The following is a 25429-nucleotide window of genomic DNA, read 5'->3' on the forward strand; positions in this document are numbered from 1 at the left end:
ACCACAGCCCAGCACCCTAACCACTAAACCACAGCGCAGCACCCTAACCACTAAACCACAGCCCAGCACCCTAACCACTAAACCACAGCCCAGCACCCTAACCACTAAACTACAGCCCAGCACCCTGACCACTAGACTACAACCCAGCCCCCTAACCACTAAACTACAGCCCAGCATCCTAACCACTAGACTACAGCCCAGCATCCTAACCACTACTGCCCAGCCCCCGAATCACTACAGCAGAGAACAGCCATCTAGGTACAGCAGCCACAGCATGTATCAGACGGTGGTGGTGAAGAAGGAACTGAGCCAAAAGGCAAAGCTCTCGATTTACCAGTCGACCTCCGTCCCTACTCTCACCTATGGTTACAAGCTATGGGTAGTGACTAAAAGAGTGAGATCGCGAATACAAGTGGCCGAAATGGGGTTTCTCCATAGGGTGGTAAGGCTTACTGTCCTTCATAGGGTGAGGAGCTCAGTAATCCGAGAGGACGTCAAAGTAGAATCGCTGCTCCTCTGCATTGAAAGGATTCAGTTGTGGTGGGTCAGGAATTTGATGAGGATGCCTCCTGGGCGCCTTCCTCTGGAGGTGTTCCAGGCTCGGCCAGCAGGTAGGAGACCCAGGGGCAGACCTATGACACGCTGGAGGGATTATATCCAAAGGCTGGTCTGGGACTGCCTGGGGATCCACCAGGATGAGTTGGCGGAAGTCGCTGCAGAGAGGGACATCTGGGTTGCTCTGCTTTCCCCTTTGCCACCGCGACTCTGACTTGGACTAAGTGGTTAGAGAATGGATGGATGGATGGATGGATGATTAAAGTAAACATTCCATATGTTACCATTCTCTTGTGGAATCAGCGGAACTTGTGCATCATGGCAATTGATGTCCTAAAGCACAGGCAGGAGCAGCCACGAGGAGGAGCAGCAGGAGGTACCACATGCCCAGGATGTGGACAGGAAGAGGCTTTGCCTTATTCGTCTCATGCTGCATTCACCTGCTCAACAAACTTTAATTACCAGCCCTGGCACTTCTATGGCCTTAGATGATGCAGTTATCCTAGCCTACTAGAGAATGTATTCTTTTCTTGTTTGTTGTGTATGTTGCTAATGTCAATATAAACAGCACATGTTTAATGTTTTTTTGTGAATGCTTTTATAATGCTTATTGTGCAAAGCAAATTCCCCATGGCATAATGAAGGTTTTAATTAATTTATGCAGGATGCAGACGTGACTGGAGGAGAGAGGAAGAGGAAGAGCGCCACGACTGTAGAGGACAAGGAGGAGGAAGAGGAGGAGGTAGAGGATTTTTGTTGGTTTTGGTTTTGTATCAATGTCAATATATGTCTGGTGTGCATGTTTGATGTTTGTATGTACATGCTTTTATAATGGTTATTGTGCGAAGCAAGTTCCCCTTGGGGCAATGAAGGTTTTCATTCATTCATTTGCGAGCCCATATGCAATGTATAGTAGCGAGGATTCTAATTTACATAAATTAGCAGACTTATTCAGATGGAGGAGAGCAAAGATGCCCCATGCTCCTCCTGTCCCAGTCAGAGGAGGATAATTTATTGACCTCTCCTCCAGTAAGTGTAGTGTTGATTGAAATTGATTAATATTAGTGATATTGCACAAATGTATTGTTATTGAAATCTTATAAAGGTTATAAAGTCACATTTTCCCATACAGCTGATTTTAAGCAAAAAGGCATGTTTTCAATACTAGTACATTTCTCAGTATGACAAAAAAGTAAAGAAAATATATATACAAGGTTCTTTTCTGTTCTTTACTGTCCAGAAAAGAAAAGTTTGTAGTCCGGGAACAGGTCCATGTTTTGCTGGATCCTGGCCAGGTTCTATATAATTTTTCTGTTTGCTGTTTGGCTGAATGCCAAGTAGGTGGGTCATAAAAGATTCTAGAGAAACTCTCTCTCGTGTAAATAAGTGTGTGTGCCTGCGTGCGTGGGTGTGTGCGTGTAAAAACATTTTATGTTGGGATGGCAGATATGCCATCTTACTTCAGATGGTAAGATGAAAATACACAGAGCCAAGTTACTTCATTATAATTTAGGAACCATTGGGAAGCAGTGCTTCGGAATACAGCTCGTTTCATTTGTGTGAGCCAAGATAGCCAATATTGTTTCTTGTAACATGGCCTAATATTGATATCAATACTTTCAGAAGAAAATAGAGTACAGGATCTCAGAGCTGGAAAAAAAGGTCAACCCTCCAGTAAAAGTAAAAGTAAAAGTAAAAGTAAAACTCTCAGATAAAATCCTGGCAGTACAATAAAAAATCACAAATAAAAGATCACTTCACAAGCTAAGGACCACACTGTCAACTGAATGCAAACAAGGATGTTTATTCAGCAGGTGTTCGCAACTGAAAGCAATAAATTGTAGATAAACATGTAAATGTATCGATGACAAGTCTGCGGTGTGGGGAGAGAGGGAGAGAGGGGGAGAGAGAGAGAGAGAGAGAGAGAGAGAGAGAGAGAGAGAGAGAGAGAGAGAGAGAGAGAGAGCGAGAGAGAGAGAGAGAGAGAGAGAGAGAGGCAGGATGATGGGGCACTTAAAATGAGAATGAAGAAGAGAAAACAGGTATGGTGGACAGGAAGGATTCTTTTAGGAAAAAGAAGAAGGGGGTGTTTGAGGTGTTCCTGCTCCTGAAACTCAGCTATTATTGCTTCAATTTATGAGCTAAGAACCACACCACACATCAGTTGAACGCAAACAAGGATGTTTATTGAACAGGTGTTAACAACTGAAAGCAATAAATTGTACATACAGTCAGGTCCATAAATATTGGGACAGTGACACAATTTTCATCATTTTGGCTTTGACTGCCTAAAGTCTTGAACCCATACTCATCACCAGACGCTGGGTTTCTTCGCTGGTGATGCTCTGCCAGGCCTCTACTGCAGCTGTCTTCAGTTCCTGCTTGTTCTTGGGGCGTTTTGCCTTCAGTTTTGCCTTCAGCAAGTGAAATGCATGCTCAATTGGATTCAGGTCAGGTGATTGACTTGGCCATTGCAGAACATTCCACTTCTTTGCCTTAAAAAAGTCTTGGGTTGCTTGCGTAGTATGCTTAGGGTCATTGTCCATCTGCACTGTGAAGCGCCGTCCAATGAGTTTTGAAGCATTTGGCTAAATCTGAGCAGTTAATATAGCCCTATACACTTCAGAATTCATCCTGCTGCTTTTGTCAGCTGTCACATCATCAATAAATACAAGGGAACCAGTTCCAGTGGCAGCCATACATGCCCACGCCATAACACTACCTCCACCATGCTTCACAGATGAGGTGGTATGATTCGGATAATGAGCAGTTCCTTTCCTTCTCCATACTCTTCTCTTCCCATCATTCTGTTCACGCTGACCTTTGTCTCATCTGTCCATAGCATGTTCCAGAACTGTACAGGCTTTTTTAGATGTTTTTTTGGCAAACTCTAATCTGGTCTTCCTGTTTTTGAGGCTTACCAATGGTTTACATCTTGTGGTAAACCCTCTGTATTTACTCTGGTGAAGTCTTTTCTTGATTGTTGACTTGAAGATACGCCTACCCTCCTGGAGGGTGTTCTTGATCTGGCTGACTGTTGTGAAGGGGTTTTTCTTTCCAGGGAAAGTATTCTTCTGTCATCCACAGTTGTTTTCCGTGGTCTTCCGGGCCTTTTGGTGTTTCTGCGCTCACCAGTGCGTTCTTTCTTTTTAAGACTGTACCAAATAGTTGATTTGGCCACACCTAATGTTTTTGCTATCTCTCTGATGGGTTTTATGTTTTTTTTTTCATTTCATTTCATGATGGCTTGCTTCACCGACAGTGACAGCTCCTTGGACTTCATATTGAGAGTTAACAGCAACAGATTCCAAATGCAAATGCCACACATGAAATCAATTCTAGGCCTTTTATCTGCTTACTTATAAATTAGTAATGAATATATTATTAATTTTAGCTGAAACGTTTTTCATTAGAACAAGCTTGATTTCTTGCTATTTGCTTCCTAGCCAACATGAGTAGGATTGCAAGCATCATTTAGGCTATCATTTACAAAGGCTAGCTTTGTTTGTTAACTAGCTACCAATCTTTTCTTGCAACATTAAATTTGTTTTGATTTATTATTTTAATACATAACATTACATTACATTACATTACAGGCATTTGGCAGACGCTCTTATCCAGAGCGACGTACAACAAAGTGTATAACCATGACCAGGAACAAGTATGACGAAACCCCTAGAGAGAAGTACCGGTCCAAGTACAGGGAACAACCGCATAGTTCAACTTGGACCCTGATGGTTAAACTGATTAACACTAACGAGAACGGCAACAACGCAATCTATGGAAAAATAAAAATAAATAAAAATACAAGTAGTCGTTAAGACAGTTGATGCGTCTAAGTCACCTATGAAACAGCTGCCTAGTTACAACCCTAAGTTTAGTCATTTACAGGGGGGAAGGGAGGGATGGGGAGAGGTGCAGCCTGAAGAGGTGGGTCTTCAGTCGTCGTTTGAAATGGGTCACAGTCTCAGCTGTTCTGACCTCCACAGGGACATATTAAATGTCCAAATTGCCCCAGATAGCTTCAGGCTAACCATTTGCTTTCTAGCTATGTTAAATTGTCAAATTATTGTGGTTATGTTCAGTTTAATTTGTTCAAAATCAAAACAAGACTTGCAAGAAAGCATTGGTAGGTAGCTAACAAGCAAAGCTAGCCTTACAATCAAGGTTATTTGATGCTTACAATCCTACTCAAGGTAGCTAGCAAGCAGTGAAAAAAACAAGCATGTTCCAATGAAAAACGTTTCAGAATCAGCATCTAAATGTTATAATGCATTTATTACTTTCTATCCAGCTTGCCAAGTTAAAATTAACTGTGGAAATTCCTTATGACAATGAATTATTTTCCACCACGTAAGTAATTCAGTTCATGTACCTAACGTTGATATACACTCCTCTCTTGAGCGTCTAGCAGCCATTGTAGCCTATTAGAGATTCTAAGTAGCCTAACTGGAGATAAAACTTATATTTGTAATCCACGTAGATCACAAACCCTTGAATATAAAAACGACTCATTTAAATCGGTTGAGAAATGTAAACGTTATAGTGCTTTTTATCCAGAAAAACCGCAACTCCCCCGTTTACTTGTATTTGTTTTTAGGTATAGGTTTTTAGGTCTTGCCTAGTCCAATATGGCGACGACGTTGAGGTACGATCCTAAGCAAAGGCACATGTATATATGTCCATATATGTCTATGTACATGATGATACTTGTCTAACTGATAAAGTTTTCTTTTCTGCACTTCTGATTTGTCAAAACAACAGGACAACAGTTTCTACAATTACGATAGGTCAGGGGGGCGGGATTACTGTATTAAAGACGTGTGAGCAATGAAATCTCTCTCTTTCCTTGTGGTCAGCAGTGTGAAGCCGCCAGTGCAATTGTGTGCGTTTGTTTTCCATTTGTAGCGCCTAGCTACATCTGTAAGTGCTTGTAATAGTGCTGGTTTTAATAGAATAACGTTACATTCGTCCACGTCATTGTCAAAGTGCGTGTGTTGTTATCAGAGAGATTCTAGTGGAATCCGCATCAGTGAGCACCTGTAAGTATTATCGGAGCTAGCTAGCTTGCTATTGCTACAGAGTGTTGCTTCAGCTTGCATTTAGCTTTATGGCAATTTAGCTCGCGCTAACATAATGCTACCGCACATTCAGCACTGGGGACTGGAACCAGAGACTGTAAAATATGGAACCTGGACACTGGCCGTTTATCCAGATGGCGCTCTATGCTACCAGCAATAGCATAGTAGCACCTCTGGCACCGGGAAACCCGACAGCGCTCCGTGTGACCGGAAAAGCACGGAAGCACCTATAGCAGCAAGGGAGAAAATCTGCATCGTTCACAGTAAGCACATTTCGATCAGGCCTGCAATGGGGGTTCTTTTATTCTTTATTATTGCCGGCTAGTTTGTTTTATCTTGTGTGTGGGCCCACAAAGTGTTTGTAATTGTATTGTATTGCATTTAAGGTGAACACTTGTAATTTCACTGCTGTCTTCTATTGTGGTAGCCATTCCTGTATGGATTATATCAATATTGATAGTATAACGTATTGACGCTAATAGAACATTATTATTGAAATATACTATGTTGTATACATATATTATTATAGTGTTTAAAATAATATTTGACAGCTTACTAGCTAAACTTGTTGAATTCAATTATTGTATGAATACATACTAAACTTTGAGCTAAAGGGTACCTAGAACTTAAAGGTATACTACGTTCAGTAACCTTACATTGAGTGAAAGATATGGTTCGCTTTATTTTTTGCATACTTACCTTAGGGGATAAAGAGTGTTTTTTTCATACTCGCCTCAAGTGGTTTGTTTCCACTTACCCTTGTTTTACTATTTAACTTAAAGGGTTGAAGATTTAAAAAATTATTCCAATGATACATTTTTATTTTAGTAAATAAATTACATATTTTTGCTACATCTTCTTTGTTTATTTAAATAGATACATTGAATCTATCAAGGCTGCAGGTTTAATTCTGTTAACATCGGCCATCTTCTATCTTATGGTAAGGTCATATAATATTCACCTCAGTGATCAGAGTATATCCAGTGAAAAGGGGGAGACACACTTAAGACATACTGAGCAATCTTAGGGTTAAAAGAACTCAGGCGCTGTATATCATGTCCAGGAGTACTGAGGCAGCGTTACAGAGCGGTGATACTTGGTCTAGATGTGTATCCAAACTAATCAAATAATTTAGCCTTTACGATCCATTTTATCCATTCCATGTCATTCAGTGGAACCGGTCCATTGCCACCATGCAGCTATATTTTATCTTTTTTTTTTATTACTTGAGCACCTCCTTTTTTTTGTGGTATTTATACCTGGGACTTTGCTACCGACTCCATTACTGGGACTCCGGTGTCACTGTAATCTCAAGACAACAAGCTAGACAAAAGCCTGCCGTCCCTGGGTGGGCTCGAACCACCAACCTTTCGGGTTAACAGCCAAACGCGCTGTCAGATTGCGCCACAGAGACTGACATGCAAGCTTGTCCCTAGGTGTCTTTTTTTTTTTGAGTTGTGCCACTATCCTACGTGAGAACGTCAGGCACCAAGGCGGTGTCACTTCCAGGAAGTGGTGGTTCCCCAACATCTAGGAGGGGCCCGGCTAGCTCAGTCGGTAGAGCATGAGACTCTTAATCTCAGGGTCGTGGGTTCGAGCCCCACGTTGGGCGTGGTCTTTTCCTCAAACAAAATTCTTTGGTTATCAATTACTCTAGAGGTCTTCCTTGGCCTGATGGGCCCTTTGTGATTACTGAGCTCATAAGTGTGCACTTTCTTCTCAATGATGTTCCAAGCAATTCAATTTTGATAAGCCAAAGGTTTGGCATATGCTTTTTTCTTATTTCTCCGCCCTTACATGTACACACTGTGGTATGACAAGCAGGCGTACTGAACAGCTGCTACATCCCTATCTAGCTGTCTGTAAAAAATATCTGCCTCAGCCAAAACTTCATTTCCCAGAGTGCCTGCAGGCTGTGCTGTCAAACAGAGGGAGAGAAGCAGAGGAATGCACAGTACATGGCTGCGATAGACTTGCAAAACAAACATTCCCCAATAACAGACATAAACATAACAGGACAACAGCTGTCCTCTGGACAGAAGAGGACACATTAAAGGAGATATGGTGGCTAACTTTGTTTGAAGAACTTGAGTAAAACTTTGAAAGCATTATTTTGTTTGCTATGTTTGGATGAGTAATGTAGAATATGAACCATACTTGCAATCAATTGTGGTGACTGGCTTGGAGGAAAATAAATAAATAAATAAAATGGTGCCAATACTGCAACAACAACAACTGGGTTCTAAATATCAGAAAAACAAATTAACTAATTTTTTATTAAGTTTTGGAAGGACCCAGCAGGCCGCTCTTACTATACCACTAAGCCAGTTAGCCTGAGTTGCTCTGCATTCAGGATGTTTTCAAATAAAACCAGAGTTTGAGTATGAGCTGAGCTGTACTGTGAGTGTACCATCTCCTCTGAGAACACATCTCAGGCCAGTATAAAAAGAAAGAGCTGTCAGCTTAAATAATGTGGTTTGACAGCAATGGTGAAAACAGGTGGAAAAAAAGACAGACTGAAGTCAGAGTGATCTACCAGCCCACTGTCCCACAGGTAGGCATTAAGGACCTTTCCTCAATAGCACCCAGCCAGTAGAAACTTGGTGCTTGGATGCCCCCCTGTGGCCGATCAGTCAAGTGGTTAATCACACACGTTTACAAAAGCTGACAGATCGGTTTTGGATGGAAACATGCAATTATTTCAGCTGTATGTATAATGCAATTAATGAAATGAAGCATTATGGACTGCTAAATTGTTTCTTACTCTGTGGGACATTAAAAAATTATTTGCTGGGGAAGGTCTCTTACTGGAATGGCTTCACACACATGTATTTCAGTAAATCAATCAGCGTATTAAAAATGACAAATAAATAGCCTACTCTTTGTAAACCTGGTGTTTCTTGTATTGTTGACAAATGGACATTTATGTTCAGGGATGGGCACATATTCACACTCTGTCTACGGTTTTAACTCCTTCACGCAAGGCCCCTTGTGGCTGGGGCCCCGGCATCCTGAGATCATTCAGCTCAGGCATTTACTGCTCCTGCAACCATTCTATGAGTGGAAACTACAAACTCTCTGTTCTAGCTTCATTAGTGAACAATACACTACAAAGATACCAAATATGGGGTTTACAAGCACCACCAATATTGTGTAGTTCATCCATTAACAAGCACTCCCAGCCAAGTCTCATCTACAACTATAATGATCAAGGTCATTGTGGTGTGGGGATGGCTGGTTTAAGCAGCCACACCTGCCCTGGGTCAAGCTAATTAGACCTGGCTAGTTAGATAATTGGTTATTAATTAGATAATTGGCCAGGCTAATTGGACCCGGAAGCAGGAGTGGCTGCACCTGTGCGTCGTGAGGTAATCAGGTTAAATCTGCCATCCCCACTCACATGGGGGAGCCTCTCTGTCATGACAGTGTTTTAGATCTGCTCACTTGGCTGTAACATCTTGCCAAACCCTCGTAAATAAATGTGGACTGTTGGAACATCTTCTCCCTGTGTCTCTGTGCTGGAGGGCCCCGTGGAAAGCCACTTCGGTGGCCTGTGGCAGGCGTGTTTGCCACAGTGGCGCCCAACATGGGGCTGCTCCTTGGTTCCTTGCAGGAACCAGCGTCCCCTCCGTTGTCATCTCCCGCTCCCCGTTTTTGGCCTGGAGGATCCGCCCGAAGCCCTGTCGGGAACACCTCAGCTGCCCCTCCTCCAGTGTGCTTCCTGGCTGGCCCTCCTGTGCCTCTTTCCTGTGCCGGAGCGGCCCCACGTTGGGCGCCACTGTGGCAAACACGCCTGCCACAGGCCACCGAAGTGGCTTTCCTAGGGGCCCTCCAGCACGTGAGTGGGGATGGCAGATTTAACCTGTGCGCACCGATTACCTCACTACGCACAGGTGCAGCCACTCCTGCTCCTGGGTCCAATTAGCCTGGCCAATTATCTAATTAATAACCAATTATCTAACTAGCCAAATGTTTGACCAGGAAGGAAAAGCTGAGGAAAATATTTTGGTTGAGTCAATCGAGTGTAAAAATGCCTTATATGGGCAAACTGCTAGGGCTATCAAAAACATACTGACACAGGTATGCTCAAAGAGTTTATTAATAATAGTCAGAATACTTTGAATATGAGGACAGTATTAATATTTCTGCAGAAAGATGCCAAAAAAAAGCAAGCAGTGAATTTGTCACACGTCACTGATCCTTCATATACATCATATTTGATAGATTTACATGTGACAGATGTGTATATGAGAGAGAGATGGTTCCATTTAAAGCAAAGGCTTTCTTAATTGACAAGAGATAAATGTCTATTCTATGTTTTATGTTGATCAGACTCAATAACTTTTTTTAAAAAGTATAGAAGTGAGTGATTGTTGAAAGACAAAACATGCTTGCATTTTCCCCATCAGGATTCGATGAGTCTAAATACATCGTTTTTTCACAAGAGTGTAGAAATTGCCATCACGGTTACCCCGGTTTTCAAACCCATAGTGACACAGCAGTCCACTTCGAGTGTTAAAAAGTTTCCCTGGAATGCCATTGCTCTTCCGGCTGAAAGACAGAAAAAATACGGTTATTATATGTGAAATGTGACACTGCTCCCACCTATAAGAACAGAGTATTTCCCTGTGTGTGTGTGTGTGTGTGTGCGCGCGTGTGTATGCCAGTAATATCTATTATCTCTGTGTGGAACAACAGACCACATTTAAAAAAAAACATCATTTTAGGGTTAAGAAAGTTGTTCAGTTAGGGTTACAATTAGCAAAAATTCAGATTAGGGTTAAGATTAGGGTTGAATTGGATTGTGGTTATTTTTAGGGTTGGAATTTTGGTTAATATGGGCTAGCAGATTAAGTCAAAGTGGCATTCTGAATGCAGATTTTGTTTTTGCATCGCCACAAGGATAAGCCAACATGGCGTTTGTGTGTGCACAGCCTTCATAAGCTCTAATGCGGTGACTGAAAGCTGCTGCATTTGACAGGAAACGAGAGTTTCCACTGAAGCCACTAAATAAGAGTCCTCTCCACCTGGTTTCATATACAGTCAAATCCCCCGTCTCTGTCGAAGAGGGTTAGGGTTAGGCGCTGTTGCTACTATTTACAGCGACCCTATTCATGCAATTCCAAAACCAGATTATAAATTTGATTCCTCTGAAGTGTTAATAATGAACCTTTCTCAGCCTGATGACGGTAGGCACTGCCCTTTTTTCTCTGCCCATTGTCTTGGTGAATGTCTACAGACCTCCTGGCCCATACTCTGGCTTTGTTCATGACTTCAGAATTTCTTTCTCACTTAGCTACAAGCTATGACAAAGTGGTGACGTTAGGTGACTTTAACTTGCACTATGAAATGCAAATGATCCTCATACATCTGTGTTTATGAGCAATTGGCTTAACTAAAAATGTTGTCAGTCCCACACATTATTGCGATCATACTTTAGATCTGGTCTTAAGTTTTGGTGCTGATGTCAGTGATGTTGTAGTGCACCCACATAACCCTATTCTGTTTGACCATTTTCTTATAACACTGCATCGACAATTGGCCCACCCCATTACATCAGAAGATGTACACAGGTTGCACTATTACTTCTACCATTGCTACAAACTTCATTGATATACTTCCAGAATACTTTGATTTAGACGTTTCAGCTTCCTCCCTGTCTATCGGTGATCTGGCAGAGGGATTAGCTATTGCATGTAAACCCCTTGATGTAGCTGTTCCATTAAAAAGTAAAAACATTATTGAGAAGAGACTTGCTCCTTGGTATGCTGACCATGTGCAAGCTCTTAAACAGATTCCATCAACTGGAATGCAAGTGGCGTTCCACTAAACTGTAGGTATATCACCTGGCCTGGAAAGAGAGTTTAAGTGCCTATAAGCATTCTCTCTCCAATGCAAGGTCTACTAACTTTCAAAGATTATACAAGAAAAACTGAATAATCCCCAGTTTCTATTCAAAGAAATTGCTGACCTAACTAATAATCAAGCAGAAACTAAACTTCAAATTTTAGCGTCTTGTAGCAGTAATAATTTCTTGACTTTCTTTTGCAGTAAAATAATAGAAATTAAAGAACATATATCTGCTTCCACACTAGTCAACAATAGCTTTATTGATATTACAGACCTGCCTTCCAGACACACAGAATGACAGGAATCATTTACTCCCTTACGTCAGTGAACAAGGCAAAATAGTTTCTTCTTCCAAATCAACCACTTGCTGTCTTGACCCCATACTCACAAAGCTACTGAAGGAGCTATTGCCTGTTCTTAGCAAACCAATTCTCCATATAATGAATTCTTCACTGTAATCCAGCTATGTTCCTATATCCTTTATAGGATATAGGGACATAGAAAGCTTCATAGTACTGAGACAGCCCTTGCCCGCGTATTGAACGATCTGTTTCTCTCCCTCGATTGTGGATGTATGTTCATGTCCTGCTTGACCTGACCTGAGCCTTTGACACTATAGACCACCGTATCCTCCTCCATAGGTTAGAAAAGGTTGGTGTCACCGGGCAGATACTTATGTGGTTTTAATCCTATCTTGCTGGCAGATCTCAGGCTGTTAGGGTAAACAATATGTCTTCTGAGTATTCCAGGGTAAATTCTGAAGTACCTCAGAAGTTTTGCTCTCTTCTTATTTATTAAAAGCGGATGTCTGGGCTTGGGGCAGCACAGTGGTGGGTAGTACTGTTGCCTCCTGGGTTAGAATCCTGGCCTGGGCATTTCTATGTGGAGTTTGCATGTTCTCCCCGTGTCTGCGTGGGTTTCCTCCAGGTACTCTGGTTTCCTCCCACAGTCCAAAGACATGCAGTAGGCTAATTGGAGACTCTAAATTGCCCATAGGTATGAGTGTGTGAGTGAATGGTGTGTGCTCTGTGATAGATTGGCGACCTGTCCAGGGTGTATTCTTGCCTAATGCATGCTGGAATAGGCTCAGACACCCCTCTGCGACCCTGCTCTGGATAAGCGGGTATAGATAATGGATGGATGGATGGATGGATGGATGTCTAGGCTGGTAGGGAGCTTGGCGTGAAGAGTCAAGCTCGCCCCTATGGAGCTGACATACTAGGTAGCTTAGCGTTATAGTGCCATTATATAAACGTACATTTACATACATTTTCTGTGTATGTACTCCTCACAGGGAGTTTTCTTTACCACATTGGTATTTGGGGGTTCAGGTCTGGTGTTTGCTCTGTCTCTTCCCTTGCTACTGTGTAAAGCATCTTTGTGACAGTGCTCATTAAAAAGCACTATACAAATAAAATTGAATTGAACTGAATTAAAAACTGAAGCTGAATGAAGACTCACCTGCACACCAGGTAAGTGATCCAGGGCCATGGAACAGCCTGGCCAATCTCAACGGAGTTGGAGTTCATCCCGCCACTCAACCACTGAACTCCACTGCCACCACAGGGGTCCACCAGCACCTGCACAAACAACCAAGGGGCCAGCTTTAGCATCTAAACCTCAGCACCCTGCTGATATCTCTGATTTTCGCTCAAAAAGCCCCCATTGGGCTCCATTCATTGTTTACTTTGTGCATTATATTAGAAAGAAAAATCACTTATTATTTTTCCAAGGTAAGATATTTTATCCTCCCACACGGACAAAGATAAGAATTTATTTATTATTTTTTATTTTAGCCTACATCATATTTGTGCGTCCTAGTTGAAGATCTGTATGATGTAATGCACTGGGCTCGGAAAGAGAAGCTGAAGAATTTCAGGTGTGTTTATGGCAGAAAGTTTAAAGAGCAAGCATAGCTCATATGCCATTGAGATGAAAAACATGTACATTTTAATTAAACAATATTTGGACATGTCATGATTGCATTAATTATCTATTTAGAATAATTGCACGATTAAAGACCATTTAATTATATCCATGTTTTAATTTGAATTATATAAATCGAATAATTCTTCAGTTCTAAATCAGTCATATAAGCTTCACATTGAGGACAGATTAATTCCATGTTCAATAATATATTTAAGAGATTATAATTAAGCTGAAGATCATGGAATATTATGGTGATCCTTGTTAATAAACATTAAAAATCGACAGAAAAAGCTCATGCAGACACTCACACATACCTCAAAACTGGTAGCCCTCTTTTCAGACCAACCATATTCATAATTGCAGGTGTTGACATTATGAATCCAGATCCATCCTCCATGCCATCCGCCATCTGGGCCTTTAGCTCGACAAACATGGCGTCCCGTCTTAGACGTCACGGTATCTGTGAAAGGTCAGAAATCATGAAGAAGTCTCATTTATTTCTGTCAGGCTGCTGTTCTGCTATTGTGGTTTTACGATCATGTTGGGCCTGTGATCTTATCAGTGCAGTGCACTGGTCCTCACAGTCATCAATGGCCAAATACTGCAGATTTTGACTGGTCACAACTCAAACATTGCTGCTGTGCTGATCCAATGCTCAAACTTAGCTAACGTTAGCTACTTGTTACCTGCGATTATATTAACGCTAGCTAAAGCCATCATTTTAGCTTCCCGTTCTTAGCCATCTACAAGCTTGTTGAAATAACTTTGCTAGCCAACTCCAGTAACATACTTTAGCTAGCTTGCTAGCTGACGCGCCACTAGACTCCATAGGACAGATAGTAACTTACCATTAAAGCTACCTCATTGTTTTACGAACTGGCTATTCATTCTAAATTTTCTAATGATAACGAGCTAGTCGTTGTGACTACAGAAATGTTGATAGCCTCGCAAATCCACGCCCACATCTCTGCCATCTGTAAGCTAAAGCGAATGAGAACAGCAGTTTTTTGGTTCGGCACCTTATAATAAGTTAGTTCTGGGTTCTTTACCCTGTTGGTAGTGCATCCCATCACCCAGCAGCTTTTAGGCATTTTCCTGTTGTTTGCTAGCAGATGGAAATGACGAGGCACCTTCACGCAATACAAAGTCAATGGAGAGCAATGCGCAATGAATTGTTTTCCCCTCCGGGGTGGCGGGACTTCATTGTGCTCTGTCTCTATACAGCCAAAAATTAGCCTGGGGGGGGCGCTAGTGGAAAAAAGATTGAGAACCACTGCTATAGGGTGTTGTCAGTGGGATTTAGATATTTACATGAAGGATTGATGGACTTCTCTGAAGCATCACTGATGCTCCTATGGTAAAGTATAATCTGAAGAAAAACATGTTTTCAATTTACAAAATTGCTCACACATAACATAATAATGAGAACAGGCCATTCAGTCCAACAATGCTCACCATTTTCCAGACTAAATTAAATCTGATTACCTACAGACTATATAGTATCTAACACTGTATCAAGCCTAGTCATGAAAATTGTTTATTTGTGTCTGACGCGCACTTCCTGTTTGTGCTGGGAAGAGTGAGGGGTGTTTGAAAAAGTTTGTTACAGGATTGTATTTTGCTTTCAAGTGTGTATTTGATATTAGTTTGAGCTTTTTGTTTAAACAAAACCCCCATATTACAAGTAAGGTGAGACAGTTTTGCTCCTAAGAGGGAACTCGTTGTTGCTGTTAGGGGACGGGGGGCTTTTCAGCTTTGTTCCTCCCTGAAGCACTCCGATAGTAAACTAGCCGGTTAGATAATTCAGCCTCCTTCTTGCTGAACGCAGGTTTTTTTGTGTGGTTTTTTAACCTCCCAGGAGCAAGATATGATTGTAGTTAGATAAGGGTATTGTTGCATGCTAACATTAACTGTAGTTTATCATAATATTATAATCTGATCCCGGGTAAATTTAGGTTGTAGTCTGTGAGATAAGCAAAATATTTCTTAGTACAGGGGTTCCTCCAGTCATTGCTATTTAGTAAAGTGCTAGCTAAGTTAGTTGTTTATAACCAGAGGAATTCCACTCTGGGTAGTTCTTCTCAGTGTTATTTATTCAACGTTTAACGTTAGATAGTTAAAAGTGCCTTATTTATTTATTTTTCCTCTCCGGTTTCTGCTGCTAGTTGTCCGGAGCCACCTGCACGTCTTTTAAAGTGTGGTCTTCATGCTTCCGTTTCAGCAGTAACTTACTTTAGACATAGGGAGAGACAGGGTGATAGTTTAAAAAAAGAAAGCGATTTCCAGGGCGAGTTTGTCTGCCACCATAGCCAACTGGTTGAGCACCTTGAGAGTAGCCTGTGCTACAAATTCTGTCCAGATCATTACATAGCACCAGATCCAGAATCGATTGCCGTCTTGTAGGCTGATTGACGTACTGTGCCAAAAAGAAGGTCATTTATAACATCTAAAAATTCTTCATTGACAGCCCCTTATTGTAAAGCATTACCACAATTACATCCACAAAAACTCAAACCTGATGCAACATGATAATGATAAAGGACTGGATGCAGGGTTCATGAATACTATAAAAATCACAGATTTACAATAACTCTTTTAACTTATTTAATCATTACTCAGCTCAAGCTACGTACTTTGTGGTATGCGATCCAAGGATGTACGAGGCTCCCATCTCAGGTTTTGGTAGCGGCATCCATATGAGTGTGCATCATGTCCATTCCACAGAATCCAAGGACTCACGCAGGTGCAGCGCTGGACATGGTTTGTGGTGGAACACCGTGCATTTAGCCCACAGGGAAAGACACTGCATCCATCCACACATTTAGCATTGCGGCACACTTCGCTGTCTCCACACACACTGTCCTTGGTGCATCTGTTACAAGCTCTGGGAGTGAATGATGGACAGGGCTGCTTGGTGCATCGGTAGGTGTCACTGGTCTGTCTGTCATCAATGGTCCAACCACTAGAGCAGGTGGCTGTACAGACCGTAGTTCCATTCTCAGACTTGCAGGTGGTGCTTCCCCTCCTAGGGTGAGTGTAGCACACAGGCAGGGCACTCCATTGTTTTTTAGAACACTGCACTGTCTTTGGAAAGGGCTGGTAATCCTCTTGGCATGTCAGTGGGACCTCCTGCTGGTCTGTGCTGTGATGGGGCTTCTCACAGTAAGTGTTGGACAGGAGCTCTGCCTTGAGCAAGCCACAGCCGTTCCTGTTGAACAGGCTCCACTGCTCAGATACATAATGTTTAAACACACTTTTGAGGTATTCATCAGACCTCATAAGTGCACGTGCTCGTATCATTTTCTTTACGGCTGTAGGGCCATACTGCAGTGCTTCTGGAGTCACCACCTTTTGTGACTCATGCTTGATCAGCAAATACCTCTGCCATCCTAAGACGGCTTCCTGCTCCATAGCAAACATAATGCGAACAAAATAATCAATTCTCTCACTGTAGGATTTAGAGCATACTGTCCTAGGATTTGATTGACTCTTATCATCTTGATTTAGTGGTTCTGTGAGCAGAGATTGTCGAAAAAGGTCCAGGATATTGGATTTATCTCCAAAGCCTGTCCCTTGCATCATTAGATCAAACTTGTGCATCATGTAAAGGAATGTGTTTCCTTTGGTAAAAAGGGATTCAACCTCAGAGACAAATTGATCCTGAGACATTGTTTCATTTTTAAGGAAATTGTGCACTTTTGCCAAATATCTGAATTTGTCAATCACATCATTGTACTTAATGAATATTTGTGCCCACTGGATGTCTTGCCATAGGGTGTTAAACAGAGCTCCTACATATTCTTTCATTTCCTGAAGACCAATATAAATAGCAGTCAAGTCTGGTACAGGCTGGTAAGAGATACCAATGACTTCACTCTCCATGGCTGCGTAGTCAATGTCATCCTGAATACTTCTCTGACAGGTTGGACCGTAGAACATTTTCTCACACTTACAGATTCCGCTTGATGTGTCTTTGATTTGTCTACACTCACCTTTGTTACAGTTCACATCAGAGCAAGGATGATTTTCAACAAGTTTCTGATTCTTTAAATAGACTGTATATGTTTCATAAACTAATACAGGTTCAAGCAAGTTTAAACATTTTAGTTTCACAAGCTCATTATCAATTGTTTGAGCATAATCGGGTCGTTCATGAATGTATTCTACATGTTTCATAGTTCTCCTTTGGAAAATAATGGGCCACTGGGATATTTTGTCCTGACAGAGCCTTCCTTTGCTATTCCACTCCCGTTCCATTTGAGCTTTCATGCCTTGATGTACAGTGAACCCTTTTTCCCTGTGTAGGAGGTGTATTACTACTTTGTCTTGAGCGATAACTTTAATAGAGTTTCCGTAGGTCCTCTCTTCTTCATCTTTTTTATCATGCACAATGACTGTCCAGTTATACCAGTTGAACTTCTTGTCCAAGTGCTCCTTGATAGTGTATGCAAGATGCTTATTGTCTGGCAAAGGCTTTGTTCCAATTTGCTGCACATCCTTCTCTGCCCAAATCTCAAAGCTGTCAGCACAATCAATCAAGACATCCTGTATCTTTGTGTGAACATTAGTTAACTGTGTGACTGCCTCTCTCACTTTATTCTTACCATCATAGCCCTTTAATGCATAATAATAAAGATTCAGTTGCAATCCAGTGACCATCAGGGAAGTAAAATATGCAGTGAATTGCACAAGGGTTTTAAAATCCCCTTTAGACTTTTGAGTGACAAGTATCAAAAGGTTCTTATTTAGACTGGCTGGGTTGCTCTCAGTCAGGTACCTATGAAAGTTATGAACGCTGCTCTCTGTTCCAGTATTCTCGTAGAAAGTGGTGAATCTTTCAGCTAATCTGGTCTTCTCCTTTTCCGTTTGTGCTGCAGAGGCACTGTCTATGAACTCTCTCAGTTTGGTCCAGGAGTTTTTGATGTTGTTTTCATCATTGGAATAGACACTGGCATACACTGTCCATTCCATTTCTTCTGCCAGAGAGTTTATTTGGAGTGAGATGGAGTCCAGTTTCCTGTTGACCTCTGAAAACTGGACCTTCATGAACTTTAAAATGGGATTTTCTTGGGGGATAAAAGCAAGGATAAAATCCACCAATGCCCCAACAAAACCTAGAGCATATGCAATCTTTCCCAGCTTTTTAAAGACTTCCAAGACTTTTTGGATTGTCTTTGCATCTTCTTCTACAGTCAACTTTCCCAGTGCACCAAGACCTTCTAATAGTTTGACATTGGTGTTTATCCCTTTTTCCACTTGAGTTACAACAACTGGATTGAGATTGGCAGTTGAGAAACTGCTGTATAGCAGGAGATAGAGCACAGAGAGGAAGATTCTCTTGGACTTCATCATTGTTTCCCTGTAAGACAACAACAATCAACATGAACAATGTCAATCAAAAAGCAAACACTGTATTACTAATGAAATGGTAATGTCTCCCTTACTGAGGCATTTCAAGGGGAGATTTGTCTTTTCTTAGTGTAATATGTAAGCTGTTTTTAAAAAAGCATTTTCTACATATAGTAAATGTAACAATGCAATTCCCCATAAACAGAATTTATCTGGGTGGTCTGCCCAAATAGATTTCCTGCTCCTGTAAAGAATTTTTTGTGTTTAAAGAAGCATCAGGTTAGTTCAGGCAGGCTATGAGATTCAAGTCCATCTCCGGCTGAATCAGCTGTTGGCTTGGCTGAGTAGTGATGTCCACCTCTCACAGTCCATTCACATAACGGAATGGTCTATTTAATGGCCACCCTCAACTCATTTGGCTGCTTCCTGCTGTAGAGTATGTGCATGTTTGCTGTGCACTGCCAGTGTAAGCATGTAGGCCTAGACTATACACCATGATGAGAGTGTTGCGATTTATTTTGCATTTTTTTTTACCTCTAAACTCCCCACAAGTGTGAGCTAGAGATTGTGGCTAGGTAATGTCATGGACTTTCACTTATTCCATGTTTAATCAGATTAACAACCCAATCAGAATAAAAATGTCTCACTTAACCACCTCAAACGGAATAACCATCCCATTTTGAGATTTCATTCGGTTTGAAAGAAGTGGTGTAAACCTTGTGTCAATCCAATCGATAAGAGAATGTTACCCATGTAAACAGTTGAACTGACTACTTTATTCGGAATAAACGTTATTTCTATGTATGTTCATTCATAGTGTAAGTGATGTGGACGAAGACACTACTGGCCTGTGGTCAACTCACTTTTCCTTGTGGAAACATTAAAAAAAAGTAAAATCGCAGAACACCTTGATGGTCAAAAATCCACAAATATGAGTTGTTCAAACAAGTGTGTGGAAAAAATGAAGGAAAGCAGAATCCACAGAACTATCAAGTCGTCTTCTCCTGTTTCATAACTGGAGAATTAGCATATTACTAACATACACCAGTATTCATAAAGATTAGAAGTGGTCAGGAGATTGTAGGAAGGATACAGCTTAGCTAGGCTATATTTTCTTATTTTGCAGTAATACACGTTTAACACTGGATAACTATTTTGTTAGATGTAACAGTCAACTTATTCATAATATTACTTGCAGCCATATCTCTCAAGGCTAATATGTTAATTTCAATATTGTCTTAACAACAATTAAATTACTTAACAGTCTCATCTCAAACAATGAAACCATGTAACAATCTTATCAAGTGTCTCTTTGTAACCTTAGTAAAACATGTATACTAAAGTAAACTGCAAGAGGAAGCCTACGAATAGGCCGGTGCAGAACAATATAAGACAAAATACCTAACCAAAAAAGCTTTAAAATGTAGATTAAAAAAGCATTTTAAAAAGCGAATATAACTGCAACACGTTACATATGTTGAAGCATTTTTGTAGTTAGGGGTGTGGTATTTATTAAGTTTGAAAACATTAACATAGTGCAATTATATAGGTTTGGTTACAATGACACAACTGACTGATGTCACCATACCGGTCGCTAAATGCAGTTTTCATGCAATGGCATGCCAATTTGCAATTGAAAATCCTGTTTTATAAATGCTTGATATTATGAATACATCACTACTATTATCAGTATTTGGTTGTTAGGAATACGTTTGGTGGCTTGCTTCGCAGGCACAAAATGGCATCTTTTAAATTTTCTATATGTGGTCCTATTGACTGAAATGTACATGTATAGCTAAACATTTGCCATTTTTGCAATTCATTTTCCATTCCCTTTTAACTCTCTATGGGAATTTTTCCCCCAGAAAAACTTAAATATATCGAAAACTATTTGGAATTTCAAAAAATATTTTAATTTGAACAAGCAAACTGCTCTGAACCAAACTTAATATTTATGAAGTTGGAATGGTATGTCTTGCTTAAAAGCTGTAGGAGGAGTAGCGTACAGAAATTTAGGTGGAAAGAAAATAAGAATAAGAAGAACAAATAAAACCACAAGCGGTAATTAATGGGCTCAAAGCAGAATGCAGTAATTATTATCTTTTTAATCTGTAAGGACCTATATTGGATGAATGGTACAAACATTTTCAGTGTCTGTCCCAAAATTGGTTGTACCTTGCTTTTGTCAACAACGTTACATTTCATCACGACCAGCCATTGCTAAGCATTTCACATGCCCACTGAAACATGATTTGCTAATGGTGGCCATAAGTTTTGTGGTGATCAGACAAAGCATTCACAAGTTACAACTGTTTTAGTAAAAATGGCCATGCCCACAACAATTGCTATCCCAATACTGTTTTAAAACTTCCAACATTTTTGATAAATATTTAATTACAGACTCCACAGATTCTTTTTCATTTTCTGAAGCAATCACACTAATAAGGATAAGTATACAAGAGAATAGGCAGTGGGTTTCTGAAGCAACCACGCTAATAAGAATAATAAGTATACAAGAGAACAGGCAGTGGGTTGCTGAAGCAACCACGCTAATAAGAATAATAAGTATACAAGAGAACAGGCAGTGGGTTGCTGAAGCTACCACACTAATAAGAATAATAAGTATACAAGAGAACAGGCAGTGGGTTGCTTAAGCTACCACGCTAATAAGAATAATAAGTATACAAGAGAACAGGCAGTGGGTTTCTGAAGCAACCCAATGTTTCCTAACTTGTTTCAAATTGTTTGTAGTTTATTGGTTGATGTACATAAAATGACCAATGAATGGGTAGACATATTCTTTGTGGGCTAGGAGCATTTGTGTCAGGATGAAGAAGAAAATGCAAAATCCCCTTAGTTTGGGGCTTTATTGTGTGGATGTGTGAAGTTATTTATGAATTCTGTCAGTTGAAATGGGGTCAGAATGTACACAAATGAATGTTTTTAAGGGTTGAGAGTGTGTGGTTGTTGCGGTTATTTATGTGGGGAACCCTGAAAAGTGTCTCAGTGCTGTATAGGTATGGGGCATGCCCCCGCCAAGGCGTAACTTGGCTGGATGACACACCTGCCATCCCAATCTACGCACTGGCTGCCTTGTGAGACCTTGTGAGTAATATAAGAATATGTGTATGTAAATAAATCATTTATTTATATACATGTATGTAATTAGATACGGTTAACTGTAGTCATATAGACTATGTGACTGAAAATGATATGGAATGTTCTGGTGGGCGGGGTATATTTAAAAAAAAAAAAAGAGAGTTAGTTCTTATCCCTGTTCTTAGCCTTCGTCAACCCACTTCTTGCATCACCTCAATAATATCATTTTATAAATTGCTAATAATTAAGCACAGATGAGGATTGACATGGATGTTTACAAATTCAGTTTGATTACTTACTACCGTGGACATACTGCAGTATTTTTAAATCTGATGAAAAACATTAGTTACTCACACACACAAAGCACTGTCTGTAAGTCATTCATTCAAATCTAGGCCCGGCATTAAAAGTATTGATATCAAAATTGCGCCACATTACATGAAACAATATTGTCTTAGCTCAGACAAATTAAACAAGCTGTATTCAAAAGCAATGCTACCCAATTTTTCCTAAATTCTTTCAAGTAACTTGGCCCTGTGTGTGCAAACATACAGTGCATTAATGGGGCAAACGTGTTAGTTTTGCAAGATTCTAGATTTATTTAATAGGCCTCAATATGTGTCATATCTGTATTTATGTATTTATACTTGACTTGAATTTTGCTATTTTCCCCACTGCAATACAATACCCTACCAGTCTAATATATCTCCATTTAAAATCTGTCTTCTCTCCCCATTATTTCACTTACAGGGGACAGAATTTCTCAGTGGCTTTACCTCAAAATCCCAAGAGCAATCCCCTGGCAACACCTACGGTTGCTAAAAATCTCCAGGAATGTGATTTTCTAATTCCTGGACATTTCTTGCCCACTCATTTTAAAAAGTACATGAAATTAAACATAATGCTGATTGACTCTTATTTTGTGATATCTGAGTGAAACCGTGTTCTTTAGTCATACATGCATACAAACGCAAAATAACCAGGCGCACAAAATGAGTGCTTGCTCATTGTTCTCAGTGGTCACATTATCCTGCAGGAAATGAACAAGAAGGCATCAGAAAACGACAGTTGACCTGACAGTTTGATGTAACAATTGTACTTTCTCAAGATGCTATCATTAGTAACACTTTTAAATTACATTTTTTGTTTGATTACACTCACCAAATTGTGGAGTAAAGACCCAAATCAAAAAAAATATGTCTTTGTCCCAAACATTATGGAGCTCATGTTATTTTGCGAACATTTTATATATGCATTTAAAAAATGCAGTATTTCAGAACATTTGCATTTTATAATTATAGGCCAATTTTAATACTTCCATTATTCCCTAAAGTTTTAGAAAAGACAGTGGCACAGTAATTAATAGTATTTTTGGAGCATAATAAATTGTTACATGCAAATCAATTTGGTTTTAATCCCAGGTACTCAAAAGCTTTATAGATGAGAGAAATGTATTTGGAACCATCTTCTTAAATCTTAGAAAGGCTATTGTAACCATCAAGCATGTAGTGTTACTTTTCAAACTATCCATCCATCCATCCATTATTTATACCCGCTTATCCTGGGCAGGGTCGCGGCGGATGCTGGAGCCTATCCCAGCATGCATTGGGCAAGAGGCAGGATTACACTCCGGACAGGCCGCCAATCTATCACAGGGCACATACTTTTCAAACTAAATAATACATTTTTTGTCTCAAGCAAAGACATGGTTTGACTTTTTCATATGAAACAGGTCTCAGCTGGTCATTATGGATCATTAAAAATCTCTTTACTTTGAAAATAAAATGGGTGTGCCACCAGGTTCCGTGCTTTGTCCACTGCTGTTTAGTTTATTTATTAATAAACTGATTTCTCCCTGACTGCTGCAAAGTGCATATTAAGTACTGTGATCAAGAAATGTTGCAAGATTACAAGTACCCGAGGGGTATTTCTGATTTCACATTCATCATTTTATGGACAAATTCAATAATAGGAAGAACACTCAAGGCATATCTGCAAACTTTTTTTACAGATCAGATATGATCACAATCATCATAGTGTGTAACTTCCTGGTACCAGGTATCAGCCTCTACCACAAGACCATTAACATCTCTCTATAATCAAATTAAAGTTCTGGCCAAGAAACCCTTCAGATCTCATCATTGCAATATGTTAAAAAAACAACTTGCTTAGTTTTGGCAATTTTTAAAAATATAAATATAATCTAATCATATTTTAAAAGTGTCTTCATAATTGAGTTCCTTCCATGTTTAGTGCTTTTGTTTCTCCCATTCACTATACAACTGCTTACTCTACAGGGTTGGAGTCCTGATCGATGTGGTCACTTCTGGCACTACGATCCTTACTTCACTCTAGTGTTTCTTTTGCGCCTCTACATCATGAAACCTATGCACTTGTTGTACGTCGCTCTGGATAAGAGCGTCTGCTAAATGCCTATAATGTAATGTAATGTAATGTAACTGTAAACACAAGGGTCATCTCAGATAGAGACTGTCATACTACTACACTTTGCAGGGCTTCCTTTGGTCAAACTGCATTTTCAATCAACAGTGCAATGTTATGGAATTCTCTGAAACAAATTTGGGACTTTAAGGGTTTTTCAACAGCGTTTAAGTCCTGGTTGAAGATGGAACATAACTGAGGTCATTTACTGAAGTAGTACAGTATGTGGGTGAGTGTATGCCTATTTTCCCACTGTCATGCTTTCTGTCATGTTGATTGCATTTTGTTAATTACAAAGACTTGGCTTCCAATTATTTAGAATTTTTATGAATATTTTGATTTTGTTTTCTTTTTTTAGATTGGTTGTATTTCATAATATAATTGCTGTATATTTATTACCTATTACAGAACTATTGTTGAAATTAGCTTTGGCCATAAACACGCTTTGGATATATGTCAAAGCTATCATAAATGTCAATGTTATCTGTACTAGTCCCTTTTAAATAAATTCATACATGAAATGAGAATGAAAAAGACTGTATCTGTTGCCATATGTAGCATTTTTCTACAAAGAAAATAAATCCTTACATTTCATATTAGATTTATCCATTCTCATCAAACAGAAGTCACATAAATGTCACACAACAGAAACAGAACAGAAACAACAGAAAGCCTACCTTGATCTCAGCAGAGACTCTAATTGTAATGTGTGGTCTGTGCTGCATATATAGGTGGTGGGCCCACTGTGTGGGGGCGGTGTGGGTGCGGGTACATTTTGTGGAATTAGTAACTCCCCATCTGTTAGTTCCCACGCACATTCAGGCGAGCCTCAGTCTGATCAGAAGAATGCTCATGACTGCCGCCACACAGCTGTCCTCAAAAAACAGAGAGAGAGAGAAAAAAAACTCAAGGAGTGTGTCCAACAACACAGCTATCTTTTGACACACCGAACACAGGACAGGACATTTCCATTATTTATCTGAAACTTTCTATCCAAAGTGACTCATATCACATGAAGCAGTGGCCAGCCTCCCCTAGAGCAATGTGGGGATAAGGGCCTAGATCAATGCCCCACCTGGCCCTGACGTTTTCAACCAGCAATGTTTTGGCAACCAGCACAGCAC

General features: G+C 40.2%; 1 protein-coding gene and 2 non-coding genes across 3 annotated transcripts; 1 reads left to right on the forward strand and 2 right to left on the reverse strand.

Moving 5' to 3' along the window:
- Positions 1–6975: 6975 nt before the first annotated feature.
- Positions 6976–7050, reverse strand: trnan-guu. The gene has a single exon. It is a non-coding gene; the product is annotated as a tRNA-Asn (tRNA).
- A 125-nt stretch (positions 7051–7175) lies between these two features.
- On the forward strand, positions 7176–7248 carry trnak-cuu. The gene has a single exon. It is a non-coding gene; the product is annotated as a tRNA-Lys (tRNA).
- Positions 7249–9749: 2501 nt separating this feature from the next.
- LOC118210848 (SE-cephalotoxin-like) lies at positions 9750–25087 on the reverse strand. Its single transcript, XM_035387308.1, has 5 exons — positions 24983–25087; positions 16049–18774; positions 13730–13875; positions 12948–13066; positions 9750–10187 (listed from the first exon to the last, which is right to left on the reverse strand). Exons 2-5 carry the CDS (start codon positions 18765–18767, stop codon positions 10058–10060), a joined length of 3114 nt encoding a protein of 1037 aa, XP_035243199.1. The 5' UTR covers positions 18768–18774; positions 24983–25087; the 3' UTR covers positions 9750–10057.
- Between the last annotated feature and the right edge of the window lie 342 nt (positions 25088–25429).

This window comes from Anguilla anguilla, chromosome 13, assembly GCF_013347855.1.
Source record: "Anguilla anguilla isolate fAngAng1 chromosome 13, fAngAng1.pri, whole genome shotgun sequence".
NCBI lineage: Eukaryota > Metazoa > Chordata > Actinopteri > Anguilliformes > Anguillidae > Anguilla > Anguilla anguilla.